Genomic DNA, 13,696 nt, shown 5'->3' with positions numbered 1-13,696 from the left:
CTCCTTATGCATTCGTGGCTTATGGGAAGATATATGCCTTAGGAACTGGCATATGGACCGACCTACTACTGCGATTCGAGGTCTTTGATCTAGACTCTAACAACTGGTCGCCTCACCCGGACCACCCTGTTAGGCATATCGTAACTAGCCATGTTTTGGTTGATAAAAAGGTCTTCTTGGTAACCATGATGGGTGATATCTTCTCCTATGATTTGGAGACTTCTGAATGGGCTAACTTCTCAAGTTATTGTACGCGACATGCTCCATTTTATGGTAGGGGGTAGATTGTTGAGGATACCATCTATGCCGTTTATGACAGTGTCGTCACTGCAATTAGGCCGACCCATGGGTCCGAGTCTTAAAAGTGTTTGAGTGTGGGATTAATTCACCACTCCTTGGGTGCGGGTGAGGTTATTCATGCACGTTTACAAGGTCGTACACGCTGTCCCAACCTAATTCATTTGGGAAATAGGATCTTTTACTATGTCTTGCCTGTCAGTCGTTCAGATCCTAGGTTCCCTCTGGATATGGCCTCGACAGATGATGAAAATCTAGATATTAGCGTGATTACATTTGAGGCTCTGAAGGAAATGTATACGGGAACTCCTTGTCATGTTTCTGACGAAGACATGGCTTACTTCCAATCAAAATTGATTCGTAGTGCTCAGTATGTTGCCAAAAGCAAAGGTGGTGCTTGTCTTGGCCATAACTTGCTGCTATGCTGCTGCTTAATTTGCACCGTAAGCTTGTTTTGATTCCTCTCTCATCAGCTCTTGTATGCACGCTATGTATCATTTGATGCCTAAGACAATCTGAAATTGACGCTGCAGAATGGCAGAAAATTGCAATGATTACGTGGTGAGCCATACTGCCATAGGATGGTGCTGTTGAAGTTGCTGGTGCCATGGGATTGTTGCCTGTCACTTTTTTTCTCGAGGTTTCATGTTAAGTAAAGCAAGGATGTACTCTTCTCCTGTGTGAACAACTAGCGTAGTAACATATCTTTTGTTTTATCCTTCTTTTTTTTTAAGTTTAGATTACGTGCCCGCAAGAAATTTCGAATTTTTTGAACGGCAAAAGAAGTTTTCATTAATCATAAAGAAGAAATTTCAATGCACTAGCCCGGTTGCTGGGTTTTTGGAGCTAATGAAGTCCCACTACAACTGGTAATGAATGACTATTTGAGATGACCATGAAGGATGGTTTCTGCTTAAGAGTTTTGCATTGGTGTTTGATTTCTGGTAAAGTAGTCTTGCGCCCTAGAAACTTATATCAAACGCATCATTTTAAATTTGGGAGTAGAATTTCGGGAGGGGCATTGGTTGGGATCTTCTCAAGGTAAGTGAGTATGCGATTTCTCAAATTAGTTCCTCGAGAGAAGTTTAATTGCCTTGCCGAATCATAGATGAAGCTCCATTAAAGATGTATGCAAAAGCATGTTACATTATTTGTTAAAACGTATGGCATTTTGATCCGGGTTCTCCAGGAAGGAGATGTGGTCCAGAAAGGCCAGGTTCTTTGCATCGTCGAGGCCTTGAAATTGATGAATGAGATTGAAGTAAGAATCTTGCTTTACTGTCACAGAGCTGGGGTAGTTTTTTATTTTGTTCCCTCTCCAAATTCCTGTTATAACTCCTAAAAGTCCAATATAAGGGGTTTTCCTGTTTTCTTTTTTTCATTACTTGGTGCAAAAGACCATGTGATTGATAATTCACATCGAGTTGGTACTCCCTTTGATTATTTTTTGAATGGTGAAGAAAATTTCATTGATCATAAAGATAAAAAAAAATTAAAATCAAAGAGCAACTCCAAACCAAGATCACCCATATCTGCACTCTGATACCTTCTAAAGAAACTCCAAATCAAGATCACCCGCATTTGCACTCTCTTTGATACCTGATCGACACTCATTGAGTCATTGGTACTAAAATGTGTCCGGGGTATTTACACATTTTGACGAATCCAGCTAGGAAGACCCTATTTCTCATATCCACAGCACCATGCACTCTTCTCCATCTGTTCGTGCCTTCTCCCTTCAAAATGAAAATCTTCCAAGGCTTTTCTTGATTCAAGAATGCAGGACCATCTAACTTCTCCAGTTTAGATGATATCTTAAATTCGCTCAACAAGAACAATAAGCACGAGAACTAGATAATGGGTAACTCTAACAGTTAGCAATTCAGAAAACAGCATCCCAATTTTTGGGACAGCCAAACAGACCTTACTAGCTTCGTCATGCATTCAAAAGCCACAAAATCTTGCCAAGAGGTCTATGGCCCAACCGCATCAAGGATGCACTTAGGTGCCAGGAGAAAGGAGGTTAGAAGTTCAACCCCTCTTCCAAAATGATAATGCAACTATTCCAATAATAATAACTATTGCCAATAAATAAATAAATAAGCCGCAATATCTCAATAAGCAATGCAACAGATGATTACTTGTTTTAATTGGACCACTTTGTTGCCCCATGTTCAACTAGTTGAAGGCTCTGACCCCAACCATCTTAGCAGAGTTTTCTAAACAATCATTAAGGAATGCATCAAGCAAAGATCACCCGTAAAAACGATGCCACAGCACTATGCCCAGGCAAAACAAGCATAAACACAGCACCATGCCCAAGCAAAACAAGCATAAACAAAAACATGAACCCGTGGAAGCCAATTTATAAGGTAAAACTGAAAAGATAAAGACCGTTACGTACGTTCATTTAAGTTTGCCTTCAAAATTTTCCCATCGGAACTTCGCTAATTAAAAGAAAGGGAATAAAGAAACAACATTCGGATTGGAAATCCTCCTCCATTATCAAAGGGATCCTAAGTTTGTTTTCCTGGTCGAGCGGGCCCGAAGTAGTTCGTCATCAATCCCATTATAGCAAACCTGGTTTAGATGGAAAGTTACAAGAAATCAGCAACTAAATAATCACGAACTTCAATTGTTTTCTATGATAACAACTCATCAACGCAAGAATAAAATAATGCTTAAAATCTAATAGCAAATTTGTGGACACTGTAAATTTGATGTCAAGCAGCCATTCTTGTGTATCAGGTTTCCCTCTTCCATTGGAAACCTGTGTAAAACATGGATATGAAACAGGCAAACCAACGTTGCTACCATAAATTTGTAAAGTAAAACCCCTTAGATGCTATAGATAATTATCAATCACGGCACTGGTGATCGCAGGAATTTTGTTTTTAGCATGGATAATGGTAAAAATCATTTAGACTTTGGAAGGGTTTAAGTACAATAATTAAGAACTTGGAGGGGCAAAATTTTAATTTTGTGGTAAGTCCACCACTAGCCCCGGCCCTTACCCATCCATAGATACCAAATCATAACATGCGGACAACAAATCATAGAAATCACTGAGTTTCATTCCACCACAGGTCCATATCCCCCTAGCTGGTTTTTGGTTTTGTATGATGCAAGAAGCACTTGGGACAACACAATTCAACAGAAAAGACCAAAGGTGGAATAACAAAATAGACAACCAAAGACAAGGGAGAAGTGCCGGAAAAGAGCAAACTGAAAACTTGATGATCACCATCAGGCAACCAGATAATAGAAAGAAAAAAAGAATTGTTGAGAACAGTATTTTGGTGAGGGTAGACTACAACAGGGGAGAGAGAGAGAGAGAGAGAGAGAGAGAGAGAGAGTAGAATTTTCTAAAGGCCTTGCCCACTTTGCAAGTTCTGTGGTGGGTTGGTCCAAGGGACAATGAAGAAGAAGATGATCGGCACTCTGCCCTGCCTTCTTACACGTACAACACCAATCAATAATCACTTCTTTGTCCTCCTAAGGTTGAAATAGTTAAATAGCCTTGCAATCATCTGTCCAAGCAACCAAAAAAAAAAAAACATACGGGGTACCTTTCATCTCCAAACACCTCCCCAAGTAAGAAAGGGGTCCCCACGACCACACACATCCTGACAATAACACCGCATGGACAACACCTCTATGCATAATGTGAACCATTTCATGACATAACATCTTGGTCACTCCTCGGTACCTAAGATGTATAAAAGAACAGTGGGAAAAATCAATGGACTGACTTCCACAATCCCTCAGAGCTCTCCAAACTGAGGATTGAACTAAACCAAACTCCAATCTCTTCCACAAGGATTCCACCCAATCCACCCTCCACTAAATATTTTTCCAAAGCCAGTTGAAACTACTCCACAAACATCTCGCTTAGTGGTATATGGCTGCAAGGCCCACAACACAAAACAAGCCAAAACCTTCCATGTCCTCTTTATCATCTATTAGTCCCCAAGTCTACCTGTGTACACAACTACTCTTCCCAAGACCACCTTGTTACAAGATTTAATACCTTGCCTCAACAACCTCAATTTCTATGTTAAACCACAAAGGCCCAAACGTGATCAGACACGAGTAGACAAACATGATTATAGCACTAGGAAGTAACCTCCAATAAAAGACAGGTCCAGCCTCAATATAAATGGAAAGGCTCTAGAAATCACCTTCTTCTAAAGGTAAGCCCATCGAATTCTCAGATGCAATGAAGTCAGAGAACTCCATCAAAACTTGAGTCACATGATCATGACCTCACCTTTTGTTGGATATAATTTGAAATTTTGAACGCACAATTTTACACCAAGTCCAGTTCCAACTGGCTTCACTGTTGATTAGACTGACAAAGGTAATTCACCTCCAAAATTTCCCATTTAGACCTATTTCATGGTAAGATCATGGAGAGAGAGAAATCACATTGAAAAACCATGCCCAAAAGAGCCCAAGTCGCCTAAAAATGTAAGGGAGGTGCAAATCCATGCCGGAAAGGGAAATGTTTGCCGGAGCTAACCATGACTGGGTTCTAAGTTTTCGATTTCATTTAGGTGGGGGCTGATGATGATAATTCGGACACCTCGGACCCTTGGACGAATGGTCAGCAGCTATTTTAAGTAAAAGTGAGTAAAACTACTAATCTCCTAATTTTAGTGGTTTTAAAAGGTGTTTATCTCCCTGGAACACGGGTGTAGAACTATCATAATTCTAATTGGAGGAGGATAGCCACCATTGTTTGTCTCTTGCTCACTTAATAATACCGCAAAGCAAATTAAGACTACTAAATAAATTCCGTAGTTTTGGATCTCCCTCTTCTATATTGTCATGATCCCATCATCAAAACTTAACTTGCATAATGACATTCCATGGGAAGTGGAATTTTCACCATTTATAGTTTCAAAGCTTAACTTGCGCGAAAGAAGACAACATATAATCATGTCTAAAACTATGTCTTCATTAGTCAAGCAATCTAAACAAGACAGCACCACCAATTTAACACGTCATACCACCACAAGATACAAACAAAACAAGGCTGATATACATATAACTTATATACAAATAAGATCTACTTACATCATGGCCATTGAGATCTGCTTCATATCATTTTCCATATTCTTCATATTGGCAAGTGATTGGGCACAGAAAATTAGAGCGAGCCACGACCCAAGCTTGTACTGCACATAGATAGTGAAGGCAATCATAAGATGAAAGACAACAAGACCTAGAAAACCCGTTGTGCGGGAGTGGAACCATAGATACGAAGCAAAGCATATACAATAGCAATAGAGTGATTATGTTGGTGCGATTTTAGTGACACGAACAAGGTCTCCATGATAAGGAATAAGAACAAGTTTCACTAGCACATGGACAAGTAAATTATGGGCTGATGCCAAATAAGATTGCAGGGTTGGGGGTCACGCAAAACAAAAGATCAGGAGTCGGGAAGAGGTCGAACTCAAAACCAATTAGCAATGAGTGGAGAGCCCATGCTCATATATAAGTTGTGGAGGTTAGAATTAACCAATGTGGGACAAGGTCTAACACTACCCCGCACGTGCGACTCTTGACCCGCACATGGAGAGGTAAACAAAGGATCTATAATAAAGGGATCACAATGAGACAAAGTGCGCTTAAGGCACTAACAACTAGGCAATCAATCAAGAGAGTCTTGTCCAAAAGCCTCCGAAATCCTAGCACTGGTACCATTTTAAAGCATCTAACTCAAAATCAATTGGCAATAATTGAGAGGCCCTCCGGACTCATCAACTAGTTTCAGAAGTTATGATTAACCAATGTGGGACAAGCTATAACAAGTAGATTGAGTACAAAGGAAGAGTCTAATAACCCATGACAAGTCCTCATACCTAATACTCTTAGGACGAGACTGAACTCATGGCAAATCATTTTCCAAAGAGGGTTCAAGAATGTTTGTGGCAAGAGAGAGTAATATAACTACTCTCCGTATGAGAAAAGTCAGATCCATGACTAGTAGGACCTCTTTTTCATAGACAACCCTCTCATTGGCTTGAAGTATTAGTGAGACTGAGATCATTAGGTATAACATGACTAAGTGATTAAGAGCAAGCAATCATCTAGTGTCAAGGTCATAGTACCTGTGTCCCTAGTGAGTTTCAAGAGAGCTTCATCTCGTCTAGGCGGTTAGAAAGTTAGAATAGAATATTCTCACATGAAGCACGCGCCACATAACCACATTATGTTGGTTATTTGGATCAAGGGTGGAAACGAGGTGGAGTGTCTGTGCTCATTCCCCAAAACTTTTGAATTCCGATTACACCCTATATTTTTAGATATTTACAAAATATTTCAGCATTTCGGCCCCTCCGATACGTTGAACTTCACTTTAGCCCTTTCAAAATCTATCTATGATTCTTGTACATTCCCTTGTAAATTTAAAGGAGCTTTCCTTGCTCTTTTTTCACACCCATCGTTCCTAGTTTATATTTTTATTTTATTTTGACATTGAAAAGTACATGAGTCTGGGCAGCGAGCAAAGAGGAGAAGGCGGGATCCTAACTCCCAATGTTCCTAGTTATAACTTTGTCTGCTATTCTCACCTCTCCCGTAATTCAATCACATTTCTTCCAAACTTAAACCTTCCCGTGGAGTAACATAATCGAAGACTTCACCTGATATGCTTGTAAATGTATTAAGCGTAAGTAGCCTAACATGGATCAACAAAACTGAGGTCTAGATATCAATCAAAATTCCCTAAGAAAACAACATACATAGGGCCCACACATATATTGTGCATAATATCTAAAAACAGATCGAATTTGCATATGCCAATATATACATAAGATTGGTTGAGGGGAGAGAGAGGGAGAGAGAGCGGACCCTGAACATGACGCCAGCAACGGCGCAGACTACGGCGATGAAACCAGAGTAGTCAATGGGAAGATCTTGCGGAGATACCATAGGTGCCACGAATGGCTTCGCGGCCGACGGCTGGCGAGGGTCGTTCGCCGCCGACGATGACGAATTGTTGTGCGACGACATCTCCGATCAATCACTCTCTCTCTCTCTCTCACACACACAGTGAGAATGAATGAATCTATCGGGGGATTATGGCCTCCTATCTTGGACCTACGGACTGCAGTCATATTGGTCTACACGGCGTCGTAAAAGTACAAATTAACCTCGCGTCTTGGAAACGCGAGCTCTACTTTAACCCGTTCAAATCCCCGTCACAAAAATAGGTCCTCCGGGGTCACCTCACCTTGGATGGAAGAGAACATGGCGGCCTCAACCACCCAGCCTTCATCATCGCCTCCTCTTCCTTCCCCAGAAGAATCAACGAAGTCCAAGCATCAACAAAACGGCACAGAGTCTCCTTCTGCATCGACGCCTCCACCGCCTTCCGTGACACGGCTTTGGAGGCCGGTCGCGCAGCGAAACCTCAGGAACCAGTGGTCCAAAATGGCTTCTTACAACCAAGAATGGTCCTCCTCTTCTTCATCCGCCAGGTCCCACGCGACGTCTCTCGTCAACTCGTATCTTTCTCAAAGGCAATTAATTTCTCCATAATCCGACTCTTTATTGATCTATTTCTTCATAAGAGACTGTCACACACCCACCTATAGTAGATTTTTGGAGTTTATACTACCATGTGATTTTACGAATTTTTTTAGTTGGGTTAACCTATAGAACTCGACAAGGTTTTAGCTGGGTTCGCTTGTACACAGGTACATGAATGCCATGGAGTTGGGTGTCCTGAGCGATATGCCGGACATTAGGAAGAAAGCTTGCTGGAAATTGTTTAAGCAGCAGGTCATTGTCTTTCAGATCCTATGTCATTCTTGGGTTTGAATTAGTTTCCCATGCCTGAGAACTGGCTCTTGTTTCTATCTTTCTGTTACTTTTTTTTTTTATTTGAATTCCGATGGGGTATTTTGTTACATTGTGAAAGTTTGGCACTATTCTTGGAACGCAGCTTAGTGCAGTATTTTCGCATGAAAGTTTGGAGGGTTTAGTGTATATCTAAGTCGAAGCTTTGGGGAAATAAGATGGGGTAGTTGGTGATATTAGGAATGTTTAACCCACTCTATTGAATTCAACAATAAATGTAGCAAATTAGAAAAGTGAGTATTCCGAGATCATCTGATTGTGTGTAAACTGAAATTGTTGATTAGATGTGGAAAGAAAACAAAAAAGGTGTTGTGAACATGCCTGAGTTGGAGGATGTGTTATCTCTATCTTGGTTACTAAACAAATCCTGGAATATAGGACAGCCACTATGACCCCAGATGATTAGCAATAAGCAAGCATGCAACTTAATCCACTCATCCCAATAACTCGATTGGGATGAGTGCATAGAACAAAATTTCAGTCATACTTAAGAATGATTGACATGATTTTGGCCCATAATTTGCATTGCTTCCTCCCTATGTTGTGTGATAGGTAATTATTACTACTTTTCAGGGAATCTTGTTCATTGTTAGTCACAAAGTTGGTTTAGTTTAAGCTACTGAATCAAGTTCCTGTTTATTGAAGATTGACTTGGTTGTAATAAATAGCAATGAATGTTTCAAGTACATAGGGGCTGTTGGTTATTGTGCGCATAAAAGCCCCTTTAACTTGTCATAGAAAGAACATCGGTTATGGGTTCCTCCAATGAAATATTGCTCTCTGGCAATGCTCACTGAAAACTCTTTCTTGCAGGATCTGCATCGGAGAAAGCTTTTATCATCCTACAAGGATATGGTATGTAAATCTTAGCTTACTAAAGTTGAGCAAATTTAGGGAATGAACTTTGTTAGTTCATTTGATTTATATTTATAATTGTAGTTCCACCATTAGAAGGCCATATTTCAACTCTTTGTTCTATGGTATCCACAAATGACATGTTAACCAACAAGAAAATTAAGTAGATGTGTCTACGTACCCCATATTGCTACCCCCACATCAAGTTTCACTTTGTATCATGATGACAATCACAAAAGTTGTTTCTTATTACAATGGGAAATGGCTTTAATATGCTAACCTGCATTGGGATATCTTCGACTTGTTATCGACACTCCTGGCATCCATAAAATTAATCTATCCAGTTTGATCGGTTTTATATCATTAGCCCCAGTTTCCTCCTAAAGTAGTTAATTATAAGTGATTCTCATTCCATCACTGGCTAGCATGCAGTTAGCTAGTAAGGTTGACCTCTAGCCTGAAGGTAACCTAAATTTCCATTAACCAATTTGAAATCCTTAAATTCCTTCTATGCGGAGATTGGGCTTTACTGTCATGTTATTATTGTTTTTCTTGTAATCGAAGTTGGAAACTATAAATTTCCGATTTAACGATGTTTTCTTGTTTGTTGTTTAGCTTTTTCTTTCTGTTATTTTCCACCCACACCTTTGCATCTGATGTGAAGGACAAGGTTTGTTGATCATGCTAATTAGTTTAAATTAAAAGTCCTCCTCCGAATTGTCAACTGCCCATGTAATAGCTTACACAAGCTGACCCTTGTTGAATTATCTGCAGTAGGCAATGGATCATACTTAATTATAAGTTAGTCCATATCCTAAGGCAGCATCAATGCAAATCTTTTTCTTTATATGGATGTTCACATCCTTCAATGGATATAATGATAATCAGCAGGGTATTTACGAAATGTACCAGGGATGTACATTGTGTGTAAAGTTATCCTGAAAGTGTACAAGTTTTTTTCTTTTTCATGATGAAGCATATGTATCTTGAAATTTTTTTAGGGAATCAAGATTCATGCAGTTCTTGAACCATGCTGTCACATTTTTCTGCTAAGATTCCAATTTGTTTAATTTCTTTGTGTTACAATACTGATTAGTTGCATTCTACTCCTGGTGATTACCACAGAGAGATCATAGGGTGTTGGTCTTAAATTATTATTTGTAGGTGGCTGTTCTTGTGCTCATGGTCAACACCAGCAGATCTATGAGGAGCTTTATTAAGGGCACTAGTAGTCCGCTTGTCCAATTTTCTAGCTTTTCAGAAGATAAGAATGACAATGGCGATGGAGGGGGGATCCCAGTATATACCTTTTGGTCAATCTCTTCTTTTGGTACGTCCATAGCTGCATACGCATCAATTCACCTCACAGATGTCTTAGTATTATGAAATCTAGGTTGTTGCTGCAAACCTCCATTTTTGCATATCAAATTGGTTTTTTGTTGGTTCATATTTTGACAGACTTCTCCCGTTGAGTTTTAGTTTCTTGTAAATATGTAACAGAAGTAGCTTAAGTGACAGATACCCTGAAACAGATTATAGTCATTTGAAATCAATCTATGTAGCATATGTTGCTCATTTCTCAATGCAATGTGTAGCATTGTTGACTAATTTCCAAAGATACAGTAGCGAGAAAATTAGAAACCTTGACTGGACTTTGGAGTTATTCGAGAGAACATCTGGACTCTTGAATATTGTGAAACTTGTCTATACATATATAGCTAGTGAAAGATAGGGAACAATAGATGAAGCAAGGTTTTCAAAAGTTTTATCACATGAGACATTATAAAGAACCATGTATGTCCTTATTCTCTGGGAACTTTTTCCAAATTTTCATCATTTTATACTGGAAATTTCATGTGGTAACCATTTTTAACTATTTTAGAGGGCTTGGCATATGAGCTTGTTCAGATGTTCAGATTGGAATTAAATTTGAAGGTAAGTGGGAATGTCCGTTACTATGAGATGCCTATTTCGGGACGTCAAAAATCTATGATCACTTGTCTCACTTTGGATATCCACTACTCATCTTGGATATTGATTTTTGAATGAGCAGCGGCTTCTTGTTGTAGAGTTACTCTCCATTAGTTCTGACGAAGTTTCGATTAATCGGGTGTGCTGGTTAGATGAGCTCTATACTGGAGAATTTGACGATTTATGTATATGCGACTTGTATTCCAAAGAAGTTGGTGAACCAGTTCGTCCAAAGATAGAGGGTTGGAAATCTGATACATCTGCTGAACAATCTAATTGTCAACCAGACCAGGATGTTTTGCAGGTATTCTGTCCGTTGCATTCAACTTTAGATATGAAAAGTTAGCTATATGAGTTTGTGTAAGATGTGTTTTCTGTGTTGAAGTTTGACATGCCATATGGCTAAATGAGACTTTCATGTGGTATTAGCACCGTGCACAATGCATGTTTTAGAACATACTTGACATCTGTGGTATTAGTACTTGGTATTCGATATTGAAACAGGCAATTGGCCCTCTGACTTTTAGTGTGGATGTTTTACCATTTAGATTAATGTTGAAGTTACGAATCACTTGGGCTCCTTTCATTTCCATGTAAAAAAAATTCTTTTTGCATATTCAGGTGTTTCGATGTCACAATGTGAAAGGATTTTTTTTTTTTATTTTAGCGAGAAAAATATTTTGCATCAAATAGGCGTTAAACATTTTATGGGGTAAACTTCCGGTAGTCATTTTCCAAACTGACACTGTGGTGCAATTGATGTTCTCTTTCTACTTTCAACCAAGAGGACAGCTAGAGGGATTCTTTGAAACCACGTCTTGGTGCCATTGATTTTCTTATGTCGGTTGTTTTATCAAATGCATCTTTGCGGATTAACCTAAAATGCTCTTTGATAAGTTCTCTTTGAAAGTCTCTTCACTTAATTTTTCAATTATTTGAAAGCTTTTTTCATCTTTTTTGAAAACTTTTGTCGAGTTCTCAACCAAACACTGACAAAGTTCTACCATGAGACGTTCTACTTGGATCTGTTATTCCTCATAGAACATTTCTATAGAACAAACAAGCCTTACTATCATTCAGCCATGCCCAACTCAAGGAAAAATGGCGATTTCGTGTTATGGAGGTTATTTTCTTTCGGCCACACGAAGTTATCCTAGAGAGGTGGAAACTGAATCTTGTGAATATGTGTGCCCCACTCGCGTAAATGGATTCTTTTCTGTTTCACAAGTTAAATCAGGTAGATAGAGATGGAATGTCTGGCTAATGTTACCGGTTTGAGCGTTCATACCGGGACCTCCTAGTTCTTTGACTGAACAGTTTGTGCTTTCTATTTCAGTTAGAGTCAAGGTAGCGGAAAACATGTTGAAAGACCAGTTATTACAGTGCTCCTTGTCTTCAAAATATTTGAACTACTACTTGTTTGAGTGGCAGGTTTACTTAACAACTTGGCTAGCAGAGGTGAACATAGATACATACAGGTAATGTAGAACAAAATCGCCAACACGCCTAATTGCCTATGTATTACTCTGAAATAGAGATTTGTGTTGTACATTCTCAATTTTCTCTTTCTTCAAATCTGTTCCAAATGAAGGAGAATGGAAAACGGAAAGTGAACTTCGACGCACAAATTTAAAGTTATGACTAGTGAGCGGTCCCTTATACCTGCAATACCTTTTTCTAAGGACTACAAATCTGAAAATAGATAGAACTTGAGTTGCGTGGTTAAAGATCTTTTGGGAGCATTGATGTAGGGATAATAGCAACTGGTTTATTACTCTAGTTCGGAATTCAGCCTCAATAACATTGATTTTTGGTAATTTCTTGTTCCTTACAGGGTGGATGAAATTTTTGCCACAGTAGGAGAGGAAATGCATGTTAGCCTTACTTGAAGCTACGTCTGCAGCACTTGTACAAGAAAAAAGACACTCAGAAAGATTGTCGCCGGTCTCGTGCCGGTGAGGGTTTCATTCAATATCTGATGGAAAATGAATCTCTTTGTTCTAACTTGGTAATTTCCTTCCCTGACCGTGGGAGTGTTCATAGCATTCAATCCTTGGTATTCATTCCTTTTCGGATGGAGTCCATTCGAAATGAAATGGGAGTCTTGTGAAGTTCAGGATTGGATGTAGATGTTGGTGGCCCTCTGAAGCTATAAGGCTTCTGATGGTCCGAAATGGGTTCGTTAATGGGATCTAACGAACCCATTTCCACCGCGGAGTGGTCACGAAGGAGATTCTGTGTCTGATTGTTGTATAAACAAGATAGATCATGTCACTCAAATATGTTTGATATATTTATCATGTATGTGTGGACAATGTGCCTGAAATGTTATTCCAGCCAGGTTAGCAATTTTGGGATTCTAGTAGACTTACACCTCCTTTGGATGGAGCGACTTCGTGAGAAAAGAAAGGAGTTTGAGGGAGAGAGGAACACCTCTGGCATTTGGATGGTGTAGCAGGCGAGAGAGGGTGAGAAAGGGAGGGAGACGAGAACCCCTTACACCCCCGTTTTCATTTCTCACCGATTTGGTGCGATTCCGTGACAGAAGAGTGCGTGCGGGCCACGGAGTGATGTGCAGTCGCCGAGGTTGAGAGACAGACACCCCCTATGGTTGCCGGAGATGGGAGACAGTGTGTTTGGTCACGGGAGTTGAGAGATCTTGGTCGCCGGAGCTTCGCCGGAGACCGTTCCCATCGCCGGA

The 13,696-nt window shown here is 39.7% G+C and overlaps 2 protein-coding genes and 1 long non-coding RNA gene across 5 annotated transcripts in view; 1 reads left to right on the top strand and 2 right to left on the bottom strand.

The window, feature by feature from the left end:
- Positions 1-2,637: 2,637 nt before the first annotated feature.
- LOC131311377 (uncharacterized) overlaps positions 2,638-13,696 on the bottom strand; it is a 72,464-nt gene continuing 61,405 nt past the window's right edge. Inside the window, exon 2 of the long non-coding RNA XR_009195484.1 lies at positions 2,638-2,675. This is a non-coding gene — a long non-coding RNA (uncharacterized LOC131311377). The remainder of the gene's footprint in view (positions 2,676-13,696) is intronic.
- LOC131311376 (protein Asterix) lies at positions 2,644-7,413 on the bottom strand. The gene is made up of 3 exons (XM_058338816.1): positions 7,159-7,413; positions 5,377-5,477; positions 2,644-2,877 (listed from the first exon to the last, which is right to left on the bottom strand). Exons 1-3 carry the CDS (start codon positions 7,318-7,320, stop codon positions 2,814-2,816), a joined length of 327 nt encoding a protein of 108 aa, XP_058194799.1. The 5' UTR covers positions 7,321-7,413; the 3' UTR covers positions 2,644-2,813.
- LOC131311374 (uncharacterized) lies at positions 7,514-13,344 on the top strand. 3 transcript variants are annotated; one of them, XM_058338814.1, is made up of 8 exons: positions 7,514-7,787; positions 8,007-8,091; positions 8,983-9,024; positions 10,189-10,354; positions 10,907-10,959; positions 11,078-11,299; positions 12,427-12,473; positions 12,830-13,344. In XM_058338814.1, exons 1-8 carry the CDS (start codon positions 7,546-7,548, stop codon positions 12,882-12,884), a joined length of 912 nt encoding a protein of 303 aa, XP_058194797.1. In that variant the 5' UTR covers positions 7,514-7,545; the 3' UTR covers positions 12,885-13,344. The 3 variants fall into 3 exon arrangements, with proteins under 3 accessions (XP_058194797.1, XP_058194798.1, XP_058194796.1); XM_058338813.1 differs by having other exon boundaries at positions 7,515-7,829; XM_058338815.1 differs by lacking the exon at positions 12,427-12,473 and having other exon boundaries at positions 7,514-7,829.

The sequence above is a fragment of the Rhododendron vialii genome, chromosome 12a, assembly GCF_030253575.1.
Source record: "Rhododendron vialii isolate Sample 1 chromosome 12a, ASM3025357v1".
In the NCBI taxonomy this organism is placed as follows: Eukaryota; Viridiplantae; Streptophyta; class Magnoliopsida; order Ericales; family Ericaceae; genus Rhododendron; species Rhododendron vialii.
The sequence above is the reverse complement of the archived record's forward strand: the minus strand, read 5'-3'. Positions and strand labels throughout refer to the sequence as shown.

Excerpts from the sequence above, each read along its gene's own strand:
- LOC131311374 (XM_058338813.1), top strand. The coding sequence starts at position 7,546 with ATGGAAGAGAACATGGCGGCCTCAACCACCCAGCCTTCATCATCGCCT. Across the intron at positions 7,830-8,006 it reads AACTCGTATCTTTCTCAAAG|GTACATGAATGCCATGGAGT; the intron begins GCAATTAATTTC and ends GCTTGTACACAG. Across the intron at positions 10,960-11,077 it reads GATTGGAATTAAATTTGAAG|CGGCTTCTTGTTGTAGAGTT; the intron begins GTAAGTGGGAAT and ends TTGAATGAGCAG.
- LOC131311376 (XM_058338816.1), bottom strand. The coding sequence starts at position 7,320 with ATGTCGTCGCACAACAATTCGTCATCGTCGGCGGCGAACGACCCTCGC. Across the intron at positions 5,478-7,158 it reads TTGCTGGCGTCATGTTCAGG|TACAAGCTTGGGTCGTGGCT; the intron begins GTCCGCTCTCTC and ends ATCTATGTGCAG. Across the intron at positions 2,878-5,376 it reads CAGATCTCAATGGCCATGAT|GTTTGCTATAATGGGATTGA; the intron begins GTAAGTAGATCT and ends CATCTAAACCAG.